Source organism: Sylvia atricapilla, chromosome 9 (assembly GCF_009819655.1).
Source record: "Sylvia atricapilla isolate bSylAtr1 chromosome 9, bSylAtr1.pri, whole genome shotgun sequence".
NCBI lineage: Eukaryota > Metazoa > Chordata > Aves > Passeriformes > Sylviidae > Sylvia > Sylvia atricapilla.
The window spans coordinates 24,471,460-24,487,068 of NC_089148.1; the positions used below are offsets into that span (position 1 = coordinate 24,471,460).

General features: G+C 49.2%; 1 protein-coding gene across 2 annotated transcripts; it reads left to right on the forward strand.

Moving 5' to 3' along the window:
* The first annotated feature begins 4,929 nt into the window (after positions 1 to 4,929).
* Positions 4,930 to 15,545, forward strand: ZRANB2 (zinc finger RANBP2-type containing 2). Of its 2 annotated transcripts, XM_066325308.1 has the most exons (10): positions 4,930 to 5,057; positions 5,401 to 5,453; positions 5,628 to 5,736; positions 6,781 to 6,863; positions 7,732 to 7,808; positions 8,111 to 8,248; positions 9,661 to 9,833; positions 11,835 to 11,921; positions 13,231 to 13,395; positions 13,926 to 15,545. In XM_066325308.1, exons 1-10 carry the CDS (start codon positions 5,002 to 5,004, stop codon positions 13,987 to 13,989), a joined length of 1,005 nt encoding a protein of 334 aa, XP_066181405.1. In that variant the 5' UTR covers positions 4,930 to 5,001; the 3' UTR covers positions 13,990 to 15,545. The 2 variants fall into 2 exon arrangements, with proteins under 2 accessions (XP_066181405.1, XP_066181406.1); XM_066325309.1 differs by lacking the exons at positions 11,835 to 11,921; positions 13,231 to 13,395; positions 13,926 to 15,545 and adding an exon at positions 10,079 to 10,230.
* Positions 15,546 to 15,609: the final 64 nt, after the last annotated feature.

Below are 15,609 nucleotides of genomic sequence, written 5' to 3' on the forward strand. Positions count from 1 at the left end.
TTTCGTCGACTTCGCACCAAATTGCGAGTAGTAAACTCGGAATTGGCAGGAGGGGCTGGATCTGCAAAGGCTTGCGGGGAGCACTGCTGGCTCTGCCACGGCAGGGAGGAGGAAAGCCAAAGGTGAGGAAGGTCGGAAAGCAAAAAAACCTCCCCAGGAGGAGCTGGAGCCTCCAGAGAGGAGCAGGAGGTGCTCAGGGGATGGACATTCCTGCAGAGGATGAGCCGGGACTTCCTGAATTCCTGAATTCCTGCTTAGTGTCGGTGTGAGGAGAGCAGGTTAATCACCTCTCGTTTTCCTCAACCACTCCCTACATGATGAACCTTTCCCAACATGGCTTTTACAAATATATAAACTAGATTTCTTTATACCCGCCGCACCTTTACCCCTACACTTGCCCATTAAATGCTTCTGCTCCAAGGAAATTGTGATCAACATCGAGTTCTGTGAAGCACAGTGATTAATGCTGTCACTGGGGGCATTATTTATCCATCTGCATCCCACCTCTGAGGTCCAAACACCTTTGAAATTTATAAATATTGACCTTTTTAATGTCCTGCTGGTCTGGATCACATGCCTTCCCTTCGAGGAGCAGGTTTGGAGAACAGAATTCCTGTTTTTCCTGCTGGGACTGCCACTGCTGGAGCACCACAGAGCCCTGCAGCAGCATCATTCCCAACATCCCAGAGGCGCCATCCCTGCTCCCTGTCAGGCTGCAGTGCTGGGAAAGCCTTTTTGTGTTTTCCAGAGACACTGGAACACCAGAGCAGGAGGAGGAGGAAGTTTTGCTGTCCTCATGGAATGATCTGCACTGGCAATACGCTGGGAAAGGAACAAATGACGAGAATTTGTGGTTTTTCTCTTGTCTGACAGGCTCCTCTGATTCCAGAGGGGAATCCTGCAGTCCTTTCCTGAAAGACATCCCCGAGGAGGGGAACAGAAGGAGAAGTGAAAGGAAAACAGTGACGAGGAGGCACAGAGCAGTTTCTTGGATGAGCACGGAATCACAGGCTCGGGAGAGGCCTCACGGCTCAGTGACTTCTCCTGAACAAGGGGGAAAACTCGGCTTCATTTCACTCCTGCTCTGAAGACTGAGCTTAAAACCTAAACCCGACCTCCTGTGGCTCCAGGAGGCTCCTGAGCTGAGCTGCCAAGGCGGAGGGAATTGGGGGCAAAGAGGTTTGGATGTCCCTGTCAGAGGAGTGAAGAGCATCCCGAGGCTGACCCCTGAGCAGCTGCCTGCCAGGAGAGATTTGCTGGAGAAAATCCCACCTCTCCATCAGACTGAGCCTGCAGGAAAGGCTCTGCCAGCGCTGCAGTCAGGGGGAGGACATGCTGCTGTTGTTTGGGAGCAAAGACTGGATGGGCTGTGACCCATTCCCACCATCCCTGCCCGTGTTATCCCGGGAGCAGGGAATATTATTATTCCCTGAAAAATAAGGGGATGTTATTCCAGGGGCTGGGAAAGCTCAGAGCACAGCACAGGGTGAGGTGGGAAGGTTCCTCCTCTGAAAGCTGAGGCACCTGCAGTGCCCAGCAGATACCCCACACCCCACATCCCTGCTGATCCCAGGAGCAGACACACTGAGCCTGGAGCAGCCAAGGCCCTGGCAGGCCCGTCCAAGGATGTGATATGCCTCACGACTATCTCCTGACTGAGGACTGAGACCGCAGACTCTGAAAGGAGCCCTGGCCTGGCTGAGGTGGAACGTTTGCCAAGTCTCAGAGGACTGATATGCATCTCCATGAGAACGGAGTGCAAGAACAATGGAACTGGTCACAGTGGACTGAGCCAAGGCTGCTTGCCCAAACTGGTCTGTCCATACCAGAGTACGGCACGTACGGTGTGCAGCTTGTCCCTGAGCACCCAACCTCAACGCAGGTGGCTCCGGTTTTGGCCCTGTGCCCCTCATTTTGCCTCAACACAAGTGGCTCCTGCTTTGGCTTTGTGCCACTCGCTTTGGTCCCCGCCTTGACCAACCTATAAAACCCTGGAGACCCCTGCTCACCTTCGTGTACGTACCACTGGAGAAGATTGTGTCTATGGGCATCTCGGCCTCGAGGACTCGTCCCTCCACGTTGGTAGCTATAATCCCCTTACCCTCTTTTCTATCTTTCTTACTATTCTCTATTTTCTCTCCCACTATCGCATTTTGGTGGCACTAAATAAAGGTGCATTTTCCATTGAGTAAACTGAGTTGTTCCCCGCTGTGTCTTTTGCACTCTGAGATCCTTAAAACGAACCATCAGGTCTCCTGCATATGTTTGCAGACCCTGAGAGCCCCCCACCCCTGCTCGGCGCAATTCCACAGCAGCCAGATCGCCCTGCTGGAAGCACAGTGCTCCTTTAACTCCCAGAGCTGAAATTATTATTATTATTGTGTCTTGGAAGGCATCAACAGTGCATTAAGTGCTTTAAAGTGATGCTTAAAAACCTGGGAGCCCTGAGCTGCTGAGTGAAGAGCGTGGCACGAAGGCAGCACCCCGGGAAGGGCTGGGAAGGGCTGCAGGCACAACCTGCCTTTAATTACCTGCCTTTGATCTTCCCGGCCTTTGTGCCGTTTAGTTTTTCTTCGGGAAGCTGATTTCCAGGGCTCGGCAGTAGGAATTGGCTGTCTAGAGCCGGGCCAATTAAACAGTTTTCTGCACATTGATTCATTCTCAACCGCTCGCTTTCATTACGGAGAAATGATGGCTGATGTATTTCTCATTTACCGGGTTATTATCAATTCCTCGCCCTCATCTGAAGGCCAAATGTGCTGTGATAGGAACAGGAATCCAATAAAAGCGTTCACGAGCTGTTGGGATACGGGGGGAAGGTATTTAAATGGAGCTTTGTGGGAGGAACACAGGGGAAGAGGAGCAGCACAGCAGGAATCCGTGAGCAAAGCTGCTCCTTCAGCAAAGGGAATACCCTGGACAGTCACAGGATTGCTGCTGGATTGTGTCTGGGGAGTCCACGTCCTCCCTTGTCCACCTGGGCTTTGCTTTGGTCATAAATTAAAGGTTTAGGGCTATTTTTTCAGCTCCCAGATGGCTTTTTGACTCTTAATGAAACCTGTGGCTGCCCCTGGATCCCTGGCAGTGCCCTGGGTTGGACCTTGGGGTTCGTTTGGGACAGTGGGAGGTGTCCCTGCCATGGCAGGGATGGCACTGGATGGGATTTAATGTCCTTCCTGACCCACACTGCTCTAGGATTCCATTAAATTTCCTAAATATTAAACGAGCAGAGTTCAGCACACGGATTTGCTTCTGACATTCCAGCCAGCATTTTTTGGCTACAGAGAAGGTACATCACAGCAGAATAATCCCTTCCATCACTCATTCATTTACTCCCCGGGCCCCGCTGGTTTTCTCTCCCTGACAGGACACATTCTGATGGATATTCCCACTTTTATGGAAGAATTTTCCCTAAAGGCACCCGGAGATGAATCAGCTCGGGGCTGTTGGAAGCTGCAGGAGCAGCGGGTGGTGCCTATTGGCCAGGGCATACTGGGAATACTGGGAACATCCCACTGCTGCTCCTGCTGCATCCAGCAGCTCCTGCGCCAGGAGCAGCCCGAGGACAATCCACACACGGTGACACTGGTGGATTTCTTATCGACACGCTGATATTTAAAACATTGCATGGAAAAGCAAGTGGTTTGGGTTTGCTTTTGGTTTTTATTTTCCCATGGAAAACGCGTTCCTCAAGTGCCACCTGCTGTACTGGCAGCACCAGGACACGGCAGTGGGGAATCCTTCCAGCAGCCTCTCTCATCCCAAAATTGCTGCCCAGCCCTTCCCTGGCAGCAGGAAAACAGGTTTGTCCTCCCTGATTGTCGGGGACAGTCCCTAGGTGGGAATTTGCACGGCCCCCCAGCACTGCTTTACACTTTTATAAATAAAAGTGTATATATATATATAAATAAAAGTGTGTGCCCCAGCACTGCTTTACACTTTTATAAATAAAAGTGTATATATATATATAAATAAAAGTGTGTGCCCCAGCACTGCTTTACACTTGTACAAATAAAAGTGTGTATATACAAATAAAAGTGGGTGCCTCAGCACTGTTTTACACTTTTATAAATAAACAGCAACAACTGCACTGTCATCTCCTCATCACCCCGGAGGGGAGTGAGGAAAAACCAGCTCCAGAAGCGCATCCCGGAGGATTTTTTCCACAGGATGTGGCTACAAGGCGGAGAGAGAGGACAAAAAGGGCCAGGAAGGTGACGTGTGCTATAAGCAAACAGGGAAAATTCAGGAATGCTGGGCCACCTGAGCACTGCAGGTCCTGGCAGATGGAAAGAGCCCAGAGAAAAGCGAGGAAGAGGATCAGAGCGGTTTGGCAGGAGCTGCCAGGAGAGCACTGAGGGTGGGCACAGCTGTGGCACCCTGGGGACGCCCAGGGGACAGAGGGCGATGTCCCAGCGCTGGCACAAACCCACCCACGGCATGGCTCATTAATCCAAGTCCAATTTATGGGCTGGGTGCGAAAGGAGATTAAATCCCCCCCAGCGCCACCCCAGCCATGGCAGGGACACCTCCCACTGCCCCGGGCTGCTCCAAGCCCTTTGCCCTTCTCCCATTCCCTTTTCCCTTTCCCCTTCTCCCTTTCCCCATTCCCTTTTCCCATTCCCTTTTCCCTTTTTCCTTTTCCCATTCCTTTTCCCTTTTCCCATTCCCTTTCCCCTTTCCCCTTTCCCCTTTCCCCTTTCCCCATTCCCTTTTCCCATTCCCTTTTCCCTTTTCCCTTTCCCCTTTTCTCTTTCCCCTTTTCCCGTTTCCCATTCCCATTCCCTTTCCCCGGCTCCCCTCAGGCTCTCCTCCCTCCGCCAGGGGGCGCTCGCTGCGGGCCGCCGTTCCCGCCCTGGGCCCTGAGGTGTCCTCGGCGGTGCCTGAGCGCAGGGCTCGGGCGGGGCAGGGCTCAGGCGCTCTCCGGGGCATCCCGCGCGGCGCAAGGCCCGGGGTCCTGCGTGTGGCGGCGGCGCTCGGCCCGGCCCGGCTCGGCCCGAGATGGCGACCAAGAACTTCCGCGTGAGCGACGGGGACTGGATCTGCCCCGACAAGAAGTGAGGGGCACGGCCGGGAGCGGGGCAGGGAGCGCGGCGGGAGCGGGGCAGGCAGCGCGGCGCACCGGCAGTGTGGACGGGGAGCGAGGCGGGGAACGGGACCGACCGGGAACGGGAACGGGACGGGCACAGGGACAGCGGGAGCCGCGGCCGGCTGGGGGGTAACTCGGCCCCGCGCCCGGCACGGCCTCAGGGAGTTGGTTTTTGGCGTGGGACAAAGTGGGGCTCGGTTGGGGTGCTCGGGATGGATCCACAGCGCTGGAGCACCGCGTGGGGCGAGTTCCGGCCCTCGGTAATCCCGGCCCTCGGTAATCCCGGCCCTCGTGCTCTGCTCCGTGCCCAGGTGCGGGAACGTGAACTTCGCCAGGAGGACGAGCTGTAACAGATGTGGCAGAGGTGAGTTCCCACCGGCGCACACTTTATCTCCTCGTCTCCTTTTACAACAGTATAAATTCCTGTTGAACCCAAAGCTATTCGAGAAATCCGTCTGTTTTTTCATAAAAGACCCTTAAACATCCGTGGTGAGTTCTGAGGCTGCCGTTTCAGGAGCTCGTGTGTCTCTCCCCGCAGAGAAGACGACGGAGGCCAAGATGATGAAGGCCGGGGGGACGGAGATCGGGAAGACGCTGGCCGAGAAGAGCCGGGGGCTGTTCAGCGCCAACGACTGGCAGTGCAAAACGTAGGCTCCAAACACACGGCCCCTGCTTTTCCCTGGAAATCCCCCGTGCTGCTGGCACGGCAGGGCTCGGGGCCACAGCCCCGGGCTGTGCTCTGCGCTCAGCACTCATTTGCTGCACGTTGATTAACAGAGCAGCAGAAAGGTTTGGAATGACGGCACTGCCCAGGAGGAAGGGCAGGGTTGATAAACCGGGACACTTCCAAGGTTTTTTGGGGGGAATGTGGAGATGGAAGTGCCACCCCCATGGCAGGGGGAGGTGCTGCCTTCCCTGGGAGGGTGGGCAGGCCCTGGATTCCTGGAAATGTCCAAGGCCAGGTTGGACATTGGGCTTGGGGCAGCCTGGGACAGTGAGAGGTGTCCCTGCCATGGCAGGGGCGCAGTGGGATGGGCTCTGAGGTCCCTTCCCTCCCAAACCAGCTGTGACTCTGTGATTCTTGGATATGGCAATTCCAGCGAGCCCCTGGCCTGGCACCAGCAGCTCTTTCCCTTCCAGGGATGGGCAAGGAGCTGGGAAAGGGCCCTTCCTGTGCAGTTGTGCTCCTGTCCCTTCTCCTGCCCATTGATTTGACATCTTCCTCACATCTGTCCAGTGCTCTCACCTTCCCCAGTGCTGTGTCCCCACCCTTTTATTCCCACTCTGGATAATAATGTTTTATTCCCAGTCTGAAGGATAAGGTTTCATTCCCAGTGTGTAGGATAGTGTTTTATTCCCAGTGTGAAGGATAATGTTTTATTCCCAGTTTGGAGGATAATATTTTATTCCCAGTCAGTAGGACAGTGTTTCATTCCCACTCTGGATGACAATGTTTTTATTCTTAGTGTGTAGGATAGTGTTTCATTCCCAGTCTGGAGGATAAGTTTTCATTCCTAGTGTGCAGGACGGTTTTATTCCCAGTCAGTAGGATCAGGTTTCATTGGCAATCAGTAGGACAGTGTTTCATTGGCAGTCTGCAGGACAGTGTTTCATTCCCAGCCTGGAGGACAGTGTTTCATTCCCGGTGTGTTTCCCTGGACAAAGTGTTCCCATGTCTCTGTCCCCCACAGCTGTGGCAATGTGAACTGGGCGCGGCGCTCCGAGTGTAACATGTGCAACACCCCCAAGTACGCCAAGCTGGAGGAGAGGACAGGTGAGCTGGGGGAGCCTCAGGGGCTGGCACTGCTGGCAGGGAGGGCTCTGGAAATCTCAGTGGGCATTCCTGGTTTTCCCTGGGCTGGCACAGTTCACACAAGGGGCAGGTTCTTCAGCGAGTTTTGGTGCTGTGGGAGGTGGTGGCTCCGTGTGGGAAATCAGGGAACGTTCAGCGTAGGCTGCCCCTGGGTTGGATTTTGATGTCAGGACTTTGGAAGCAATGTTTGGTTAATCTGCTGAGGCCTCCTGTGGGCTGTCCATGTGCAGAGGGCTGTGCAGATAAGGCTGTTATCTGCTCAGGAGGGCTGAGGCTCAATTTCAGCTCTCCTGAGGGAACTGGGGCAGGATCTCCTTACAGCTCCTGCACTCTCTCCTCTGCACCTGGGATCAGGCAGGGAATCCTCTGCAGGACTGGAGCAGGGCAGGGAATTTAGAGCGCACAATAGCACAGAAAGAGAGGAGCCTAGAGAAGAGCACAGAGCCTATTATTCAAAAGGAAAAACAATATCTCAGTACTAAATATTGTGAAAATAGTGAAGGCTATTAAATAATATAATTATATATCATATTTGCAAATAATATAGTAATGTATTTATTATTTAAATAATCTGTTGAAGTGCTTAGTAATTAATTCAGTTGATAGATACTTTTAGTGGTCCTAATCCATTATTTTAATTGGATTTCTGAGGAACTGCATTTAATAAATGTGTGGAAACAGCTCATGTTCCTCCTGAGATCCCGTTAGGGCCTTACAGCAGATTTATAACTCCGTGAGGGTTCCCAGAGCCCCTGTGGCAGTTTCTGTGCTCAGAGCAGCTGAGTGTGGTGCAGCTGAAGGGACTGTGTTGTTCTGCCCCTTTCCCAAGGCTATGGAGGAGGATTCAATGAACGGGAGAACGTGGAGTACATAGAGCGGGAGGAGTCCGACGGGGAGTATGATGAGGTAAGGGAGGGGCAGGGGTTGCTCTGGAGAGACTCCTGCTGTGTTTTTTAAGGATAAAAATTGAAATACACAATGCTCAGATTCCCATTCCTCTCTCTGGAGTCTCACTGTCCCCAGGATGAGCATCTCTTTGAAAGTTCCTTGTTGCTAATTGACATCCCACAGTGCTCCCCTTTCCCTTGGGGCAAGATCTGATTTAAAATAAATTATTATTTAGTTTCTTATTGAGGTGTTGTCAAAGATACAGTTGGTGGTTGGGTTTTGATTAAATCCTGTTCTAATCCTGGCACAAAATTCCTCAGTTTGGGCGCAAAAAGAAAAAGTACCGGGGGAAGCCGGTGGGTCCCGCCTCGATCCTGAAGGAAGTGGAAGATAAGGAATCTGAGGGGGAGGATGAGGAGGATGAGGATGAAGATCTCTCCAAGTATAAATTGGATGAGGTAGGATGGTTTGTTGATTTTACTCATGGTTTCAGTGCTGCCCAGGAGCAGGGGAAGGGCTGGGCAGCGTTTACAGCTGTGTTTGGAGCAGAGCTCTGGCAATAACGTGCCCAGAGCTGCAGGAGATGTGCACGAGCTGTGCTTTGCTCATGTTTTGTTTTCTGAATACCTGCACCCAAAAATGGGCAGTTTTTTAAATCATAAATGACAGGCTTATCTGGGATCAGAACCCAAAACTCCAAGGTCTTTATTTGGAACCTGGATGTGTGGTTACCATGTTTAGCCAGTGCTCTTCAGTTTTCTTCCTGAGCTTTTAAAACCACATCAGATTTATTTTTTATAAAATGAAATAAAATGTTCTGAGGGGTTGTTTTTTAATCTTTTCTGAACTGTATAAGCAGCACTTCCTGGATTTTCCACACCTTTGGGCAGCAGCCCTGCAGAGACATGGGCAGATGGTTGTGTTTTACACAGCAGTCACCAAACTTTGCCTATGAGATCTGTCTCTGCAGGGTTGGGCTTTGCTTAGAGATTCTGAGGGTGAAAATTCATTTAAAGTAACTGGTAAAAATGTGTGTGTGTGCTCGTTAACTTCATTAAATAACAGAGGCTGGGGGGGTTACAGGGTTTTTATTACTTGGGTTGGAAATACCGATTTTCAGTCACTCTTTACTGCTTAAAATTGTGGGGTCTGGTTAAACTCCATTCAGTATTCAAAGGTTGGGAAAGAGCATGAGGTAAATCCTAGAGTAAGTGAAAAGGGGAGCTAAAAGCATTCCCTGAGTTTGCTGTGTTGTGCCTGTCCCAGTGTTAAATACATATTATAAAATGGCCTTTTTGCGATATTAAAATAAATGCTGTATGCAGAAGGTTAAAATAACTTCGCTTTTTATTTCTGCTATTAACAAAAACTTAAACATAGTAGGAATAGTAACTAGTGTAGATGAACTGTATGTTTAGTCAAGATAGCATCCAGTGAACACGTGATAAAAACCCCTCCTATTCATATGCCAACTATCAGCATCTGCTGCCTAAAGAAAATACAGACCACAGCCCAAACTAAAAGTTATAATAAAAGCACAGCCAAAAACCATGCATGCTCTAAAAAAGGGAACCCAAAGAGAAACAGTGCTAAACATGGTTTAGTATTATTTATTCTTTAAAATAATAATGATAATTATGGTGATGATGATGATTTAAAATATGAATATACATGATAGTCTATAAATATGCAACAAGCTAGTGTAATAAAAAAAGCATTTAAAGAATAGCTCCAAAGGGGTAAATGTGCTCTTAACTAAATGCCGAGCACCCGGCCATTTCAACCCTCTGCTTTATTTCTGTCTCCTGTTGTCTTTTCCTTAAACTTCTTCAATTTTACCCAAAACCCCATGCCTGTTTTTGCCCCCCAGGACGAGGATGAAGATGATGCCGACCTGTCCAAGTACAACCTGGATGCCAGTGAGGAGGAGGACAGCACCAAGAAGAAGAAGGCTCCGCGGCGCAGCCGCTCCAAGTCCCGCTCCTCCCACTCGCGCTCGTCCTCGCGCTCATCCTCTCACTCGAGCTCAAGGTCTAGGTCCAGGTAAACGGGTGCAGGTCCAGGGTAACGCCAGGCAAAATGTCAGTATCTGACTTCTTTATTTCCTTTGTCTTGACTGCCTTACAGTTGTGTAGTGATGTGAATAACTCTCCCTTTACAGAGGTGGGGATGCTGTGCCCGAGCTGCGGCGGGGAGGCTGCCGTGGAGACTGGGGCTTGTTTTTAGTGATTGAAGTTGTTGTCTGGTGAAATCCTTCAAAGAAATTGAGTCATGTGATTTGTTTTCAGGTTTTCGGGCTCGCTGGCCGTGTGTGGTGCTGTTGTTGAACAGAGGGGGGCACTGCTGGAGTGGGAGGAGGTGGCAGAAGAGGCAGTGACCAGGCAGATTCAGGGAAAGGACTCAGTGGGAATATCCTGGGAATAAAGAAACTTGAACTTGAGTTAATGGCAAGTGACAAAGCTTTAAATGCAGTGGCAATGTTGTCAGAACCTTCCCATCCCTGGGACTGTCCAGGGCCAGGCTGGACAGGGCTTGGAGCAGCCTGGGCTGGAGAAAGGTGTCCTTGTCCATGGTGCAGTGAAATGAGATGAGCTTTGAGGTCCCTCCCAACCCAGGCCAGTCTGGAATCCTCTAATAGCACTGAAGGTTTATATGGGACCTCACAAAGGTCTGCTGGGCAGGCTTAAACTCTCATTACTATTTAAATTCAGTAATAAATGAACAATTCAGTCAATTGAGTAACTGAGTAATGTCATTAATACTGGAGCTTTTGAGCTGCCTTACAGCTCATGCAAGGAGGATCCTGATTAATCAGAACAAGCTCCCAGAGTCTTTTATTACATTCACATCTATAAAGTTCAAGGTTCTTTTGATCTTCCCAGCTTCATCCTTGCCCCTGTGTGCTCTCAGTGCTATCACTGCCCAAACCCTGCAGTCCCATGTGGTGACCAGGGGCCAGCCCCAGTCTCTGGCTTGGCTTCTCCCTGTCCCTGTTGGATCTTGCTCCTGCTGCCTCTTCTGTTCCTCGGCCTCCCCAGGAGCAGTTTGAGTGCAGTGCTTGGCTGGGAGCCTCCAAGGACACTCCACAACCTCACCTCCCCTTAGCTTTGGTCATTAATTCACAAATACTAACATTAATTCACAATACTAACTTGTCCTAACTGAGATTTCAACTTCCTCTCAAACTTTTTACTTCTAGCTACAGATAATTGGAAATGTCAGTTGCCATTTGTGGGCGGGGTTTTTTTGTGGGTTTTAAAAAGGTTGAAATGTATTTCCTAGCTAGGAAATGTTCACACTACTGTGTTCTGCCCAGTAAAATGAGGAAGTTGTGGTAACAGTATAAACTGAGAGGCTGACCACAAGTGGAATATATTTTACCTGAAAATATTATTAGAATTTGTTTCCAGTGCTTTTGTTTGCAGTGGTTGCTGGAGCTTGCTGCCGTTGTTAAATTTCTCTTGTGGTTGGTGCTTTAGAGAAAATCCATCGGTGAAAAAATTGGGAAACAATTTTGTCCAGTTACAAGTTGTGCTGGATATGGCTGGATTTTAGCCCCAAATTAACCACTTAATTTGTAATGCAGGGGAAAATCTTTATGAAAATTTGAAGCTGATTACCAAGTGCTTGTGAGAAGGGGCTGGGGAGAAATTGAGCTGACCAATCCTAATGCTCTGATTGGCTCTGCCTTGCGAGGAGACTGATGGGTTTCCAGTTAAAGCACAAATTAAAGCATTGATTTCATGATGTAATGAATAGATAGGAAGTTATTTCTTGTTGCCAGGTAACAGCAATCCTGTTTAATTATTGTGCTTTCTTTTAGGAACCATAATCTAAAGCTGAGTTTGTAATGTTTTTAATGCAGGATCTCTCTGTGTAGAAGTGTCTGGTTCAAAGTGTGCCGTGGTGATGCTGGGGGGCAGGAGGGCACTGGCATTTTAGGGCTCAGACTGTGTTGCTGCCTCGTGTCTGCTGCTCTCAGGAGCAGCAGCTCTGCTAAATGCAAGTCAGACACTGGAAAAAAGATCTCCCATGTTGTTGCAGGTCCCATTCCAGGAGTTCTTCCAGCTCCAGATCGAGGTCCCGCTCCAGCTCCAGGGAACAGTCGCGGTCCCGCGGGTCCAAATCCAGGTGAATGAGGTACCAGCCTGTCCCTGCACAGACACAGGGCACAGGTGCCACCCTAAAGCTGTGCTGCTCAGACAAACATTAACTGCTCTTTATCTTGGAAGTCAGAGGCACAGCTGTGTTCACTGAGGAGCAGAGGTTTTGGTGCGAGAGGTTAAGCCTGGCCTAAGCCGGGCCAGCGGACGCCACCGAGCTGCAGTGGAGGAAGAAGGATTTGAGTGCATGGTTCCCTGCTGCAGGCATTTGGGTGCTTCTCCTGTTTCCACTGGGGCTGCTTGGGCTGGAGGGACGTTAGAAAGGCCACTGTCCTTCTGGGTTTGTGTTCAGTGAGGATTCTGCATCTTTCCACGAGGCAGGGCAGCCGTTCCTGTGTAATAGGAAGGAGTTTTCATAGGAAAACATTGGCAGCAAATGGTGGGAGAGGCTAAGAGCAGTCCCAGTGATTTGTGTAGAGTATCACTGAGCTGGGCAGGAACAAAGGCACCTTTGAGGTGTCCTTGCACTGGCATTCCATTGGCAGAACATCCCCTCGGTGGTGGCATGGAGGGCTGTCCCTTCAAAATTCTAAATAAGGAAGCTTGGGTTGGGAAGAACGATCACAGATGGTGCCACCACCCCTTGGAGGCAGGGATGGGATGTGGATTGTCCCGTGAAGGTCAGCACAAGATGGAGTTCTTTTGGGAAGAGGAAAGGTGTCCCTGTGCCCCACCAGAGGGACACTGTATTCCAAGAGATGTTCTCAAATATTCTGACTCTATTCTGAGAGGCATTTTGCAGTATTTTGGTTGAGGAAGGTTTTAGTCCCTTCACAAATTTAGTTTGTGATTATAAAAAGATTACAGCTGGATTTGTTACAGTTTGGTCAGATGAACACGCAGTGTGAGATGCCCATTGGGATGAAGTGAAGCACGGGAAATCAGCTCTAGATCTCTGGTATCCAGATTATTCTGATGTGTGAATTGAACTGCTGAGAAGGGTCCTTACAGAGGCAGCTTCCCAGCAGCCTCCCAGTGCTATTTTTTTTTTTTTTTTTGCCAAAATGGCTCATTGTGATGAATGCTGGGAAGAGCTTTCCAAACCATTGGTGGTCCATTGATCAGGAAGCCCTACTTAGCAGAATTCCTTAGGAAAGCTGCCCTGGCAGTAGCAGTGTTCTTGGCAGAGTAAGTATGGAAGCCCCTCGTGTTGATTTCCCACGCCCCTGGAGTAAAGAGCGTAGCCAGTGTTGATGAAAACTGTCTCTGCTTGTTCTGTCTTTGTGCCTTCTCCACGGTCCCAGAATTAAATGTTATTTATTTCTCGATCAATAAAGATCCAGCTCCAGGTCCTACAGGGGGTCTTCCACCCCAAGGAAAAGATCTTACTCCAGCTCCCGCTCCTCATCTTCCCCCGAGAGAGGCAAGAAGCGGAGCCGCTCTAGATCCTCTTCCTCTGGTGATCGCAAAAAAAGGCGCTCGAGATCACGGTCACCCGAAAGGTTTGGGTTTATGTAGAATAACAATGGCTGTATTGACATGTGTGATGGTTTATTGTAGTTATCCGAGGACTGAGATTCACTGGGAAACAACTGAATCTGAGCAGTTATTCTCATAGTCAAAGTAGTTTTCCTCACGTGCCCTACTCTTTTGCTATTGTTAACCCCTCTGTAATTGCTGTTTTTTTAATAATTTTCCCTCCCACCTCCAATGAAATTCCTCCTGGTAGGAGCATGTTCCGTAGAAAGACCTGGCTCACCCTTCTCTCAGTGTGTGACAGTGTTTAATGTGTTCATTACTGAGTTATTTTCTTAAGTAAATACTGCATTGAAATAGAAACTGTATTCTACTCTCAGTATTAAACGTAAACTTCTAGTATTAAATTAGTGGCTTAAAGTTACTTGTCCATATTCTTGTAAGGCCCCCATGAGCTATACTTGGCTTCCAGCTATGGTAGGATGCTGCTCAAAGTGGGTGCCAGGATGAATCTGAGCTCATTTCTGTGCATGCTTTCTCCATTTGTATCTTGCAGACGCCGCAGATCTTCCTCCGGATCCTCCCATTCTGGTTCCCGTACGAGTTCTAAAAAGAAATAATGTATAAAAGCTCACAGTTAACAAAAAAAACCCCACCAAAATTCCAGTCAGTGCATGAGACATTTTTAAGAAGTTGGTGTCTTACTTGGTCAGAAGTGCTCAATCTGCTAGTAGAGGTGCATGTCTGTCCTGGCTTTCTGGCAAACTGCAGCTTCGTTCATCCATCACCCAAACCCGCAGTAGCATTTTAAGCCATAAACTCCCCGGCACAGGGGGAAGTTCTGTGGTCTGAGGGGGGGAAGTTTACTGTTTTTCCTGATCAGTTCCTCCATCCCTGCTTCCCTCAGCTGGAGGAGCAGGTTGGGAATGTCCTGGCACAGCTCTTTGTGTGAGGAGGAAGGCGGGAGTTTTTCCCAGAGCAGGATGGAGCTCCCGTGGGACCACAGCAGGGGCAGGGCTGGGGGCACCTGGGGCCAGCAGTGGGGCCTTGGGCTGAGCAGGTTTTATTTTGCCACGTAGCAGTGCCAGTGCAGATGGACACCCCTCTCTAGCAGCTCAACCCCCCCCCCAGTCCATCATGATTCCAGAGGGAATTAGCTTCATTCCTGGCGAGGGAGGACGTTTGCAGCCAGCACAGTGCTGTGGCTGTGATGGTTTCCAGAGCCCGGACTCCAGGATCCCTCCTTACAAACGGATCAGTTGGGATCTGCTCTTGGGCTGCAGGAGTGTGGAACTGGCTCCTTGGAATCAAGGGAAGCTTCTGCAAGCCGCCTGTAAAATTTCCTTTGGGGCTGACTAAAATTTTCAAGGTATCTTCATTTTATTTTTCTTTAAAAATGAGAATGAATAAACTGTGTAGAAAGTTCTGGCATCTTCAACATCTTCATCGATCATTCTTTTTCCCTTCAACATAATTTATGGCTTAAAATGCTTTATGGAATAATCCATTCGAGTATAAAACTGGGTCTCTCTTGAGCTCCGTTTGGTTAAGAAAGGTTTAAGTTTCTTCAGTGCCATCACAAGGTAAGTATGGTAAGGAAAAGTCTTCTTTTTAAGCAAGCAAAGAGCAATATACCTTCATTTATTTCAGTAATAAAACTGCCAGATTTGCTGCTTGTTTTGATAAACTGCACAAAAACAAACGGAGCAAAATCAGAAAACTCCATTCTGCTTTTTTTTTTCTCTATTTTTTTTTCTCTTTTTTTGAGCCACGTCTTACAGACTGGTCTAGAAGCAAAAATGTTTTTGGTGTAGAGGTATTTTGATAAATCTCTTTGCAGAAAAAAATGCAGTTTCTTCTCTAATGCTTTCTTTTCTCTCTAATTTCCATGCTAAATGTGTGTAGGTTGCACAAGAGCAGGTTAGTCTGTAACTGTGCCTCTGACTTCAACGTCGAACTAAACTGTAAAACCAGATCAAGTAGACGCTCTGTTGTTAGCCTTGGGTTTTCTTGTGCTTTGTATTCCAATTGTTGCTGTACTTAACAGATGAGAGGTTTTAAATTTAGCCACTGATAGGCCACAGCAAAGGACGAGGATGGTTCGTTTGGCTTAGAGAACGTGTGAGGCAAAATGATGCTGTAGACAAGTGTAAATAAAACCTGTGAGTCAACTGTGCCCGAGTGCTTTCTCTTGGGGACACTGAGACTTCCTTGTCCCCTTCAGTGACCCCGATCCCAAT

Coding starts and splice junctions, on each gene's coding strand:
- ZRANB2 (XM_066325308.1), top strand. CDS start 5,002: ATGGCGACCAAGAACTTCCGCGTGAGCGACGGGGACTGGATCTGCCCC. Junction 7,809..8,110: donor CCGACGGGGAGTATGATGAG/GTAAGGGAGGGG, acceptor AAAATTCCTCAG/TTTGGGCGCAAAAAGAAAAA. Junction 11,922..13,230: donor TCCCGCGGGTCCAAATCCAG/GTGAATGAGGTA, acceptor CGATCAATAAAG/ATCCAGCTCCAGGTCCTACA.